The sequence below is a fragment of the Cyrtonyx montezumae genome, unplaced genomic scaffold, assembly GCF_038088225.1.
Source record: "Cyrtonyx montezumae isolate F1298 unplaced genomic scaffold, pur_monq_1.0 scaffold_3, whole genome shotgun sequence".
NCBI lineage: Eukaryota > Metazoa > Chordata > Aves > Galliformes > Odontophoridae > Cyrtonyx > Cyrtonyx montezumae.
The window spans coordinates 92,304,300-92,319,574 of NW_027072034.1; the positions used below are offsets into that span (position 1 = coordinate 92,304,300).

The following is a 15,275-nucleotide window of genomic DNA, read 5'->3' on the forward strand; positions in this document are numbered from 1 at the left end:
TCTTCTCCCAGATAACTAACGACAGGACGAGAGGGAATGGCCACAAGTTGTGCTGGGGAAGATTTAGATTAGATTTGAGGAAACATTTTTTCTCTGAAAGAGTGGTCAGGCACTGGAATGGCCTGCCTAGGGAGGTGGTTGAGGCACCATCCCTAGTGCTGTTCAAGAAGCGTTTAGATGAGCTGCTAAGGGATTTGATTTAGTAGTTCAGTGTGTAGGGTTGGTGATAGGAGGATGGTTTGACTAGATGATCTTGTAGGTCCTTTCCAACCTAATGTATCTATGAATCTATGAAACCCAACATGTGCTAGCAGAAAAGGAGCAGTAAGGACCCCACAGGAGGGACTATAGTTCAGCCAATTGCCTTAAAGCCAATGTTTGTCCTGGCTGTCCTCTCTCTGTCCTAATAATTCATAGCAACAATTCAAAAAATAACTTAAAGCATCATATTTGCAGAATTCATTGGATACTGACTCTAGAAGAACATTAATCTGTATGTTTTAGTAAGTAATAACACAAAATAGAAAACAATCATGAATAAACAGTTTGCCTATAACCAAAACTTGTCTGATTATTCAAAGAAAGATTTTCAATACGTAAAAGCAGTATTTGACAGTAAGAAAGCACAGCCAAGATGAATAAACACATGTGGCATACACTTTTTATTCAGTGTAATAAGAAACCAGATACTCAAACTGAGACACAAGAAGGTAGGCAGAAATTAAGTAATATTTTTAACTTTAAAAATAAGAATGTTCTAAATTCAGTCACATACGAGTCTGGCAGTGAGCAAGATGACTATTTTGGCTCAGCTATATAATACAAGAACAGCTGCTTCACAATGGATGCTGTGCACTGTGGTAGCCACGGCATAAGGGACTCAAATCTTTACAACAAAGTACTGGCTTTGTTGCAAATAGTGCAGCTATGCAAATTCATTTAAACATACCAGTACAATTGTACTTCAGTGAGAGGTGAAGAACATGCTCCAAAATTTTCAATGAACTGCTGACCAAATATTTTTTTCTACAGTACAGTCAGAGCCAATACAAGAACCTTCAACTTTCCTCAGCCAAAGAACTCATATATAAAATAACTTCTATCAAAATAAGGAAACCTGTTTTCTGCTCAGCTTTTCTCTTCAGAGAAGAGAACACATTAAGAAGAAATTTCTGGATGCTATCAATCAAGTCTAAATAACTGTTATAACAGAAAGGCAGCTCAAAAGAATTCCAGCTTATGTGTGACAGAACGGAGCAGCATTTTATGCTAGTAAATTGAGAACGATGAGAAGTCCACAAAAGGTTTTCTACAGAAAAGCAGATGCAGTATTGTTGGAAATCAGTAGAACTCTCTGCTGAACTTAGAGAACTAGGGGAAAAAAAAAAACTGCTGCAGTAAGCAGTATATGAGAAAGTCAGCAGAAGTGCTGGTTGGTGCATATCCTCATACTCCACAACAGCAGCAAGAGAAAGAAAGCAACAGAAGGGTTAACCTGATACCATCTTACTAGTACATGAGTGTAACCCATTCACTTTTATTTCACAGGAGGAAAATTAGTAGTTCATAAGTTCATAAGTTCATAAGGTTGGAAAGGACCTATAAGATCATCTAGTCCAACCATCCTCCTATCACTATCTCTACCCAACTACTAAATTAAGTCCTTTAGCACCTCATCTAAACGCTTCTAAAAATTGAAACTGGCTTTCAAATTCACCTCTAGAATACCTTCAAGACAAATAATATTCTCATACTCTAGATAATAAGGAAATTTTTAGGCAAGAGGTTTGGCTGTATGGCATCAGCTGCAATAATGCTCTTATACTATGTGCTTCACAAATTGCAAAATTATAGAAAGTGTCAGGAAGTAAAAAAGAACATAAAATATAACCTGTTACCTTGTGAAAAATAACCAGATTAGTAAGATTAAGTAAATACGCTCTGTAATTGAAGCTAAAGAACAACTTGTTGCCTAAGAAATATATGCTTTGTTAATACTATCAAGAAAGCAAAACAAACAAACAAAACCTCTTGCTAGTTTGTAACACAGATACCGCAAAAAAAAACCCCTGAAAACATAATAATTGTTCTACTCAAAACAAGAATAGTAACTTGCTAGGTTCTCTCATGTATTTCAGTACTCAGAAATGTGTCACATACCATAGGTCCTCAAGCTGCACTATATGATCAAAGCATGGTATTAGTGTTCATACAATGGCTAGCTGGAATAAGAAAAAAAGTTCAGAGAAGGGCAACAAAATTGGTGAGGAGTCTGTTACACAAGCCTTATGAGGGGTGGCTGAGACTGGGATTATTTAGTCCACAGAAGAGGAGGCTCAGGGGTGACTTTGTTGTTTTCTGCAACTGCCTGCAGGGAGGGTGGGGTGAGATAGGAGTTGGCCTGTTCTCCTATGTACCTGCAAGAAGACCAAAGGGAACCGGCCTCAAGTTGCACCAGGGGAGATTCAGGTTGGACATCAGGAATTACTGCTTCTTCACTGAGTCCTGTGGTCAGGCACTGGAATGGCGTGACAGTGGAGATGACCCTTAAAGGTGTTCAAGAAACATTCGATGTTGTACTAAGGGACATGCTTTTCTGGGAAATACTGGTGATATGTGCCCAGTTGGAGTGGATGATATTTTCCAACATCGGTGTTTCTGTGATTTCTTGGCTGTCACATCTTAGTTAAAATATTATCTTCAATACATAAAGAAAAAAAAAAGGCTAATCAAGATAATTACCTGAAAAGTCATCTGTTTCACATTTATTTCTACTGACAGAGGTCAAAACTAACATACTAAACAGCAGATTTGTCAATAACAAGAATACTCCACTAATTCTGCAATTCGTGTCTACATCCTCAACAAAAACAGTCTCAGTTGAGGAGAAATCACAAGAGTCAGTAGAAGTTTATAAAAAAAACATGAAATCAAATTAGTAACATATAGGTCTTCATTTACTACTATTCAGAGGCACAAATTCAGACATTTTTACTCAGAGATTGATGCTACTAGAAAACTTATTTAAGAGGGAAAAAAGTCTAAAGATACATACGACCACTCAGACTCCAACTGTTCTTTGTAGACTTTTATGACATGAAGAGCCACAGACAAGTTCCCAGGATCCAGCAATTCTTTCACTTTCTCTGAATTAAGGCAGGTAAACAAGACCATACAACAATAGGCAACAATCTTCTCATCACTGTAGGTCAGGCAGGTCCTTCAAGAGAAAATGAATACTTAAGAAAGTCAAAACTGATGCTGGAAAAATGTACTTATGGACTTTCAGCTTGTTTAGTTGTTCTTGTCTCCTGCCTTTTAGAGAATTATGAGTTTGCCATAGGTCAAGAGAGGTAAAATCAACTGCAAAGAAAGGAAATTTGAAATTGAAAGTCAAACATAACATGTGATTTATAAAACTAGTACAATATCTGAACTATCTAGAAATTTAGGAAATGAGTGAAATAATAATAACCTGTTTCTATTACCATAAGATTTTCCTCTTCCTACACCCACTGCTGACAAGCAGACTCCAAACATACAGTCATTCTGAGTATCAAATTCAGTAATATGCTTTTACTAGTAACTTAATTTGAAAGATTTGGCCAACTACACCAAAAATATTGTCATCTGTCCACACAAAATGGTTTATGTAATATTTCATGACACGCACATGACATCAATCTCCAGAAACATATTTCATTAAGGTTAAGATGGGGGCAAAGGGAATGGAAGATGCAAAGATTGAGTCACTTTTTGTAGATCCCATCTAATCCACAAATAACTGACTGGTCTGCGCAGAAGCAATGTGAATAAAAGAAAAGTCACATTCTTGGAAACGAGCAGTGTAACAACTTCTTGAAAATACCTCTCAAATAAAGCTTATGCTTGAAGCTCATTATTTAAACATAATTTTCTTTCAGTTTGTGTCAAATAAAATCAATTTACTGTCAGTTTAGAACAAGCAGGTTTTCAAAGGTCCTGACCCCTGTGGTTGACTAACAAAAAAAAACATCTACAGGATATGGTCTCAACCGCCCCATTTTCCCCAAAGTTATTTTTCAAAGCTTTATGGTGCTAGAAGAAGCACAACTGTCGTGTACAAAAGATTTGAATAAAACCACAGAAATTACATTATAAAAAAAGCCGCATCCATGCTTACAAGAAGAGATCTGGGAAAGCACACTTCCAAATGCTATTCTGGGAATCTCCATTTCCTGCTGCAATGTTTCCAAGAAACTGGAGGCTACAACGAAAAGCTGGAAAAAAAAAGGAAAAAAAAAGCAGAAAATATATTAACAGGAAATTCAACATAACTAATCAATTTCATAAAAACAAAACTTTTCAACATTACATATACGTATACACACACACATACATACACAGTACAGCTCCATTTGGCTTTCTGCTGTGGTACATTAATATTACCATTTTCTCTTCTAATGCAGTTAATTTTCCATACCTTTCTGGAATTGTAATCAGAAGAAAACTTTTTTTTTTCCTTTTCTAATCAGATTTACATTAACATCAAGCATTAGCCACTAATGATTACAAAAACTAATTGAGTCAGCAAAGGTGTATGACAGACTGAAATGAAAGAAAATAACTTATTACATAATGTCAGTGCAAACTGAAACAGATCCATGCTGAAGCAGCAGCCACCACATGGCAGTGGCCATTTTACCTCTGATTTCCAGATCAGAGGTAGCTTTCTTTCTAGCAATGAATTAACACAAATAGGCTGCTTGTCATCACTCAAACTGCATAAGCTGGTCCACCTGGTATTAGAAGAGCTCCCTGGATGCTCTCCATAAGTTAGCTTTAAAAATTTGCTATGGCAGATAAAAACAGAAGAACCCAATCTACCCCCTAGCTACCTACATTAAGTTTCATGTAGTTGAACAAATCTTTTATATGATATGGCAACATACTTAATGCCTTCAGATCTCCACTGCAGTAAAATTACAAATCAGCACACTCTGCAAATACTGCCTCTCATTTTAACACTATTTAATGACGTATTCCGACTATTACAGTGAATGATTTACTTTAGACTTTTCTCAATAGTTTAAAAAAAAAGTTTTAAAATACCAGAACAATATGAATCATAAATGCTGATGTAATACCCAAGAACCCCTCCTTTCCAGTACTTGAAGGAGATGGACCAACCTTTTACACAGTCTGATAGTGATAAACAAGAATGGCTTTAGACTAACAGAGGGGAAATTTAAATCAAATGTTAGGAGGAAATTCTTTACTCAGAGTGTTATGAGGCACTGGAACAAGAAGTTGAGGATGCACCATCTCTATAGGTGTTCAAGACCAGGCCGGATGGGGACCTGGGCAGTTTGATTCAGTGCGTGGCATGATCTTTCATGTCCTTTCCAATCTAAGCCATTTTATGATTCCATGAAAAATAAGAAGATTGAAATTAACAAAAAACAAAAGCATGAACAGGTGTTGTGCCAGCTGGCATTCACATTTCCTACCAAGGTTTGGGCATGTGTCCTCTTGGGAAAAAAAAAAAAAAGCAAGTCAAAAATGAGGCAAACGTGGCTTTAAAGAATATCAACTTTTTTTCCCATGCATCTTATTTACATCCAAAATACTTATGTTTTTCCCATAATTAATTTTGGATCATCTTCTCCTTTAGGCTTTGGTTCTTACTATCCATGTTCTTTTTACTTGCACATCAGCACCTTTTTATTTTTTCTACCCATCATTGTGCTGTGATTTCTCCCATTCATCTGATTCTCATCCTGCTGACTCAAGAGTTTTTCTGCAGGACAGCTAGCATGGGCACACTACTCTTTTAGCAGATATCTTATGGAAATATTTCTCTGTTAGAAAAAAACTAAAAAGATGGTAAATCCTAAGAACAGGGTTTTATTTCTCTCTGTGAACTCCTTACCTATTCTACTATGAGAAGACCTCTCAAAAAGGCAGGAAGTTATAGTCTGTTTTTAAACTAAAATTTGCTTGACCGTTTTCACATATCAAATATTAGCTCATTGGAGACTAGGCTGTCAAAAAATACCACAGACTAGGGAAAAAGAAGTTAAAGACCCTTTAAACATTGACATTCTTACAGTAACAACAGTAAAAAGAGTATGTTTGTGTTAAGATAATAATATCTACAAATTCTCCATTAATCATACAATAGAGTCTTAGTATTTGTAAAAGTAATCAATCAACAAAGTCCTCCCTTGATCCTGATTCCCTGAACAAATGACAAGGATCCAGGGACAATATTTTTGGTGTAGTTGGCCAAATCTTTCACAAGGATTCTGTTGATGCACCATGGAAAAAGAAACAGTCTAATCTGTAAGTGCTTTTTAATCATCAGAGGCTAATACTTTTCATTTAATTTGAAGACACAAATCAACATATGCTCAATAAGTTAATCTGTGAAACAAAAGCAGTAGCATCTATTCACAATCAAGTAGAAAAAGATGTCTCAATATTGCAGTGCCCTCACACAAGTAATCTCATGTGAAAAATCTCAAGCAATTTAAAGGGAAGGCATAATTCTACAAGCAGCTAAAGCAAGCAATCTATTTCAGGAATAAAGACTACACAAATCAGTGTACAAATCTGTGCTCAGAATGTGTCAATTCATATGTTCTGCTACAGCTAAAATACAACTGCTGCACTACTTCTACAATGTCTGAATTTCTCTTTCCTACCCCTCAAAAATATAATAATATTACATTAAAAATCTAATTCATTACAGAGTACTCCATGAGATGTCAGGTGAATAACATGTGCCAGATATACCTTGTGTTCTGAAGTTTATTTATATACCATGTTCAGTAGTCACAAAGGAAAGCAAGTGACAAACAGGGGTGAACAATGTTGTAAGTCATTACAGCACCACAACCAGAGTAGCTCATTGTAGAACACACACTGCATCACATTGGAGTATTATCTGCATAGTTACACATTAAAAAAAAACAACACAAAAAACCTATTACCAGACCCACACATCTCTGAGGTGTACTTGGTTGTCTGACAGCACACAAGTATAAGAGAAACGGTATTTATATCCAAAGAGGATTCCCCATAAAATGTACTAGCCCATTACCAATACCAAGTAACACTGAATTCTGATTTATGCATTGAAAAATCTATACACTAATATTTAAGGTTTGTTGTTTTTTGTTTGTTTGTTTTTTAAAAGCACAGATTAACAAAAAAAAAACCCAATCCAACTAATCTGATAATTCACAGCAAGACCCAGGATATGGATGAGTTAAAAAAACAAACAAAAAACAAACAATGGAAGCCTCTCAGCATTTAATTTTCAATTTTCTCTTGTTTGTTTTATATCTCTCAGACTTCACTGCTGCAACACATCCTCCAGCAGTCCATACAAAATTGCTAAAACACAGATACTGATTTCTCTTTTTCAATAATTTGCTGTCCTTTGAGGAAAAGCAACAAAAAAAATCTAAAAATGGATTATTGAGTCCAACTCCATTATACAGTCGAAAGAACTTTGCTATCCATTCAGAAACACATTTTCTGATAAAGGGAGACTGTGGGAATAGAAGAAAGTATATTCAGAGCAGAAGCTGTGGAGCAATATAAAAAGCATGAGAAAGGAAACATGAGAACCAAGGGCACTCCAGAAGCAAAGGAAAACAAGTTCAAGTAAGCTGTGTGATGGCAGTCTCTGACTGGAGGAAGAGTGGGTGGCTTGGAATGACTCTTGACCCTGATTGGATAAGCGCCTGTACGCACAGTTAAGGAGTGTTTTGGGGACTATTTTGTTGACATGTAAAGGTGGGTAGGAAAGTTAAAAGAGAAAATTTGTGGATGTATATATAAGGGATGTTAGAAGCTGTAATAAACTATTTGGACCTTTCACATCTGAGTCTATGCCTCAGATGCTGCGAGAGACTACTTCACTTTTTCCATAAAAACTTTAGATCTCTATGAAGCTAGAATGATTGCCGAACACTAGTTTCAGCTGCATTAGCTATAATTTGTGAAACAGTACACATAACAATTACAAAACTCTATGTCCCTTCCATAGGAGTGATTTATTTAACACCTTAAGTCCGTCCCCTCAGCTGTTGGTGTCTATCAGTGCTGACCTTAACAAATACTTCTGTGGCTATAGGGACAGCTGAACTTTAATTAAAAACAAAACAACAAAAAAACCTGTTACACTGTGTGTGGTCAACCAGACTATTTTTAACCTGATGGTCAACCACTATAAAATTACACGTCCTAAGATGTAACTTCTGATACACAGATCAACCCTAGAGCTGAAGAAGCTTTTGGCCATTCAGATTCCAATAGTTCATAGAAAACCATGGATCTCCAAAACTTATTTCAGCATAAAACATGTACAGTGAACATTTTCCCTAATGAATCTTAGTATGACTACATGTAAACTGATCTTTTTGAATCGCTTAACACTTTTCATGCAAAAAATGAGGCGACTGCAATTATTTTATGTTCTTGCAAGACAGAGACTTAAACGCACTCTAGAACATCAGTATCTTCAAGAACAAACTTCCACAAGTTCCTTTCAGTCATTTATGACCATATCCAAAAGGAACCAAGCTCTAACACAGTATTTACTGTGTTATATTATACTGAAGTGCTAATGAAACAGTCCGAAGTACAGATGAGAATATTTCACAGGCCTGACTATTGCTCCTTACAGTCCAAAAGAAGTCACTTTAAACAGTGCCACTTGCAGAACCCGACTGTGTATCAAATGAATAATTAAATACTTCAACTTATTCAGTCAAAGATTTTAAGTGACACGTTTTAAAAAGGCAGTACCCTGTTTCCTTTTGCTCCACATGGTATTATTTCCTAAGAAAAGTTACTGAAGTTCCAGTACTAAAGTTAGATGCTTGGCAGCAATAAACTCTTAAATCAACATGATCAAATGCAGTTTCCCCCACAGAACCTTCACAGTTAAGTTACCACATACAACAATTACGTTATTATACATCATACTTTGTTTTAATATATATTATTTAGATGTTTATATTCCTACACTTTTTTTTCTTTCTTTTTTTTTAATATCTAACCCCTATAGAAAATGACTTTCTTTCTCCTGATAAATAATTAAGTTTAAAATTCCTACTACAGTTTCGCTAGTCAGGAACAGAATCATTAATCACTTTCAAAAACTTTGACCTCATATATAGAGGCTTACATCAGTCATGAGAAGAGATTTCCATTACCTTTATTTGAAGCAGGCAGCACAGACAACTATAAATACGTTTTTTAGCTTTCTGGTTTTCTCTCTTATCAGAAAGGCTATCTATGTGACATTTAGTCCAAACATAAGCTGGTATTGCTTAAAGATACAAAATAAACCAAATCCCAACATGTATGAAGAAATACAACATTAACTGCCAAACTGCAAGCATAACACTACCAAACCTGCATTTGTCTCAAATGTTTTGCTGACAACTATGCATGGACGATAGAGTTGGTGTGACCCCTCTACATTGTGTGTACGCACAAAGATTTACAAGTATTTATGCTAAATCCCCCACTTGCTGACAGCCTGTACACCTTTTAAAGAGCCTGTAACTGTGAGCTTTGCAAATCTGAGTTGTGAACTGAAAACATTATATAGACCTCTTCTGATTGTTCGTAAACAAGTGCAAGATGCTTTCTGAGATATGTTGCCATCCCTGCAAAAATAAAACTTTCAGCTCAGCATAAGGTGTAAACCTCTATTACTATAAAACCTTAAGTTTCCACCACTATCATCCGGTCATTGACTTCTTTCCTTGTGGCTGCAAGTTAAAGCAACTTCCAGTTATAAAAAGAGCTATTTGCCTCTTCACCACCATGAATCATACCACAAATACTGATGAAAATGTATTTTCCTTGGAGAACAGTCTGTCTAGACTACTCAAATTGAATGTACAATACATATATGGGTTCTGTCATTTACAGTTATTAAAACAGTGCTTAGTATTTTATTTCTGTAAATAAAATGAATGTCTAGCTACTGATTATATTTCGGCCTTGATCATACTGCACTTGCTGCAATACACACTAGTAACCCATTTTTACCGTCTGTGGAATACTAAGAATACTGTGTTTAATAAGTTTTTGTTTCCACTCTTCATCTCTTTCACCTCCAAAAGAAAGCAATTTTTAATTTTATTTTCCTTCAGAAAAGCCAATTCTAATAGTAACAGAACATTACATGCAGTGACTGGACAACCAATTCTTTATTGGAAGATAAGGGCCTCAGCAAAATTTTAACTTTTTCTTTTTCCTACAAAGGAGAACTTGCCCCAAAATCAGAAAAAAAATAAAATTATGCAAAATGGAAAGTTATAAGCCCCTTGAAAGGAAATGGATTCAATCAACAGACAACCAAATGAGTTTCTAATATATAGTAACTTCTAACAAGACCTCATAATAGTAGATTTCAAAAATCATATTTGTTCACTTACTAGTAAAAGAATCAGTTTGACAGTGAATTGTCTGACATGAAATCGATTTCATAGAGAACTAGCAAAACCTCAGTAAATATAGAAATCAGACTTTCTTCTTTAACTTCTAGTGTTTTAACTGCATTGTTTGTTGATTTTAGAAAGATAGAAATCATAGGTATGTTCATTTCTGTAATGAATTATCTATTAACATCTAAAGGTATGTTCACTTCTGTAACAAATTATCCATTAGCCTTGAGAAAAGAAGACTGAGAAGGGACCTGACCCAGGTTTATAACTATCTGAGGTGTGGAGGACAAAGTGGTGAGGCCAGACTCTTTTCAGAAGCGTGTAGGGACAGGACAAGGGGAAACGGACAGAAACTGCAGCACAGGAGGTTCTGCACGAATGTGCACAAGAACTTCTTTATGGTGAGGGTGACGGAGCACTGGCACAGCTGCACAGGGGGGTTGTAGAGTCTCCTTCTCTGGAGATATTCAAGACCTGCCTGGACGCCTACCTGTGCGACCTGATGTAGGGAACCTGCTTTGGCAGGGGGGTTGGACTCGATGATCTCTTTAGGTCCCTTCCAACCCCTATGATTCTGTGATTCTATGAAAGGTGCAATAAACGTGAATCCTGTCATAATCCTCAAAGCAGCATAAAAAACATGCTTGACATTACTCTCCTATGTTAAGTGTGTAAATGCTTGCAGACTGCCACAGTGCATCAGTAAGCTTCTTATACACATCAGGATGCAAAATTATTTTTTTTTATTCAGCCTAAAAAGTTGAACCTTAATCTAATGTCTCTTTAAAGTCCTATCATGCCAGGAAACCAATAAATAAATAAATAATAATAATTATTAAAAAAAGGGACTATACCTTATTCGTGGTATCTAAGCATATGACACACTCCTACATGATACCTTGTACAGGTGTAAAAAGTAGGAAATGATTAACATTTAAAATACTAACCAAGCAATCTTCTTCAATTATTTATTGTTACTGTTATTTTTGATGGCATGCTGCAGACATCTAAGCCAAAAGTTTTATTCAAGTGTTTTGCATCTTCTTTAGAAAAGTTAAATGATCTTTTTCTGTAAACCTGTGAAACGTCAATCAGAATTTTTTCTCCCTTGGTCTACTTATATCTGGGTAATAATGGATCATGTCTTTTTGTAACAGGCAGAGATCAACAAATAACTTACATTCGGAATATTTAGTTCCACATCCACTTTAATATACAGCAACAGCTTTGATGTCCGTGTTCCAGGGCACCATCTTTTTTATATACATTTGGTTGGTATGTCTTTATCTCTCTCTATATATATAAATAGTATATACTATCTCTAAGTATATTTGCTTGTTTTATCTTATCTCCTTGTTATGGTTCCTTCCATATCACACAACATCAAGTAAGCAGAACGGAATTAAGGAGAAAAACTTGACATATTCTGGAACAAATCTTGTCACTTTTCCTTTCTGCACTGGCAGTATTCCCTAGAATTCTCACTAAGAAGAGAGGGACAGTCATGAGCAGTCCAAAGCTGTTAACAAAAAGGATGCTGCAGAATGAAAAAGGAATCTCATAGCTTACATCTGGAAAGCCACAGTTACAGACTGATGCATTCCTTCTTCCATCACAGCCATGCTAAATAACTTCAGAGGCTTGAAGTTGTGACATGATAGTGACAATCAAAAGGTTGGGTAGCATGCCCAAAAGGCTAACTTCTATACTATTTTTACTGCATGGATTTGATTCAAACCAGAAACAGTTTACCTAAACAGATGCGGGTGCTTCACATTGTTCTTTCATCCCTAGATCCTTTTCTAGCTCCTTTCCATCCTCCATCCTTCACTTTCCCAGCAGGAATAACTACAGCACTCTTGGATGTCTGTGGAAGACTCTTCAAAAAGGGGCATTCCCTCTTAGTACAAGTGAAAACTTCTTTCTATATTGCATTTAAGAGAGGAAGCTTTAGGAAGCTGTCTGCACTATAAGGCTTGTTTATCCTGTTCTCTCAATCTTGATCTTAACCATATCCTGTAATACCACAAATGTATCTTTTATCTCTTCTGCTTCTCCTTCATTTTAGCCACAAGACAGAAAAGAAGCACGTGGCCTGCACTATGCCAGCATTGCAAATAACCTCAGGATCTATAGGGACAGTAAACAATCGGCACACCCTACCTCCCTGTTCCAAAGCATAGCAGTAAATTATGAGATAAAGACTAGTTCCTCTTTCTGCCTTTGATGCAGAAGGAAGCTACTAACACAGGCATCAAGCAGCAGCTGTGAGGTCAGGCCATCAGGACTACAATAGCACTGCTATTGCCAGAGCTGCCCATACAGCTGCTGATTCGGCATACAGCATCAGAGCGAAGTAAAAACCACAGCCTTTCCAACAAAAGAAACTGACAGCAAACACGTTTTCCATCCACAATATCAAAACTATTTCTTTTTCCACACCTTTACACTTACAGTCAACCAATGGTCATCACATTAAATCTATAGATGTTTCTGTAGGTTTTGACTCACATGTACTTATGCCCTGCCTCCTTATGAATCTTGCTGACATGCTTGCTGGTAGGGTAGGGGATAGTAAAGAGGAAGGAAGGAAGGAAATGGCTTACAGAACACTGTGTTTAAAGGTCCACAGAAATACAGACATTGGTTGAGACTTCAAATGAACAGCAAAGTAACCAGAAACCATTCTAATTAAATAGACATCAGAAAACTCCCATTTCCTTTGTGCTTCAAGTGGATATCATTCCACATAATAAAACCACTATGCATGTGTCATAAATCAGCAACAACTTGGCAGGCTGCACCAGAAAGCCTCCAAATTGAAGGAGCAAGAAATAAAGTAAAAAAAAAAAAAAGCAACACAAAAAGGAAGCAACCAAACAAAGAATCAGCTATAAACACTGCCTAAAACCAGTATTAGCAACTAGAAAGGGAAACTCTACAAGACAGCCCAATGATCTACTTACTGTTGCAGTTTAAGGATATCAGCTCAGATTGGTCTCTTTCTTAGAAGTAGAATGATCCACACAGACTCTGAAGTAGCCACTGTCTCAGTTTGTCAGTAGAGCAATTAAAAAGAATTTCCATGAAGAACATGGACAGTTTTGATCATAAGTAGAATGAATACCACGCTGCTGGAAAGCACTAACATTTCTGTCGCTGTTACAAGGTCTGGTTTCAATTCTACCATATTCAACTGTGTCAGAAAGGTGAACTTTTCTTGCCAGGATCTGGATTACAGTCATAAACATTTATACTTGGTCCACAGTAAATAAATTGATTCAGCTTAGTACTGCTTAAAGCAGACAGATGCTGTAGAAGTAACAGGAATCCAGTAGGGAATAAAGCACAAGATAGGAAAAGAAAAAAAAAAAGGAGAGAAAATCTAGATCTGAATCAGAAAAAAGGTGGATGGCTGGGTTTTTTGGGGGATGTTTTTTATTTTATTTTTTAAGAAGGAGGAAGGTGAGTAGAGTGTTACAATATTCCATAGGACTATCAAAAAACAAATACAACAAGCTGGAGTTTTCTGTATTCAGACATAGGATCTAACAACTACTGTGGTATCATGGGTCAAGAAATGGTAACTCAGGCCTTCCTCAAGCTTCTATTTTCATGTTCAAAGCTCCGTTCTGCCCCTCTTCCTTTTTTCAGTATTAAGATAACAATGTATTTAAATAGTGCTCATTGTCCTAGACCTGTCATTCTTATCCGGATTTGAACTTGCTCACCTCAAACCTCATTCCATCCAGATGTTTCTAAGTAAGAGACAGAAATTAAGACACGTGTAAAGTTCCCATGTTAAGACTAGATGTCACAAATAAGCTATGTGCATGAACACTGATGTATCAGGCTGAAAACAATGACAATGCTGTCATTCACTCAAAATGACAGTTTTTACTGTCTTACATACATACAGTTGACTGTACTTGCCACGCACAGTAATGACAAATTCAGCTTCTCCAGGAGAGAGCAGCACTGCCCAGGTCTCTCTATATTATGCACAAAATTTAAGGCATGAAAGCTCAGTACACAGGACAAGTCAGCCACTCAGCACTGGGAACTGAAGAACTGAAGATGGGGGCAGTACTGCATAGACACGAACAAGAGAGAAAGTAGCATTTGCTAACTCATGACAATTTTGACTTGTCTTAATCCAGTTTCAGTTCTTTCCCTCCCACGGACAGCTAAAGGCGGTGTAAAAACTGGCTCCCTATTTTGCAGTTCCTGAAAAAAGGTCAAAGAACTTAGACTTGAACCAAAACCCACCACAAGCTGGAGTCGTTCTACTACCTTTAAAGATTATGGACCAAACGGTGAAGACAGAGAACCTTCCCATACAGCAAAGGTGACATTAGGAAGACATAAGAAGGGTGAAGCTTGCAGGACCATCGTTTCCACTGCAGATCTTTCAAAGGCAGACACTTCACTATAAAACTATGAAAATATTCACCAAAAAAAACCACCACAGGGAGCAGTTCCAAAGTTAAAACTATCATACAGACATGACTGAAGATTCTGGGGGTTTTGTTGTTTGTTTGTTTCTTTGGTAATTTACCATTAGCCAACAGCCAACATGCTTAAGTCCTCCCTATACTATTAACTAGCATAGGAGCAATCCAAGTACCTGCTTGCTAGCATAGATGTTTCTGGGAGATGTTCACAGCCACCTTTCAAAGACACTCAGACTTGCATTCAACATAAGCTTAAGACAAAGAAACTGAAAAACAAATGATACCAAGAGAACAAACCAATTACTTAAAACTTTCCACTTTGGTGAAGTAGTAAAATGCTATGAGGTATAATAATTAGGGGATCACA

The 15,275-nt window shown here is 36.6% G+C and overlaps 1 protein-coding gene across 3 annotated transcripts in view; it reads right to left on the reverse strand.

Annotated features, from left to right (window-relative positions):
• The window catches only part of ATXN10 (ataxin 10), a 106,358-nt gene that overhangs the window by 69,926 nt on the left and 21,157 nt on the right, over positions 1-15,275 (reverse strand). For 2 of the 3 annotated variants that reach the window (XM_065742391.1, XM_065742390.1), the window contains exons 4-5: positions 4,163-4,259; positions 3,056-3,220 (exon numbers count right to left, since the gene is read on the reverse strand). In XM_065742391.1, the coding sequence (XP_065598463.1) occupies positions 3,056-3,220; positions 4,163-4,259 (262 nt within the window). The remainder of the gene's footprint in view (positions 1-3,055; positions 3,221-4,162; positions 4,260-15,275) is intronic. The other variant, XM_065742392.1, reaches the window with a different exon arrangement.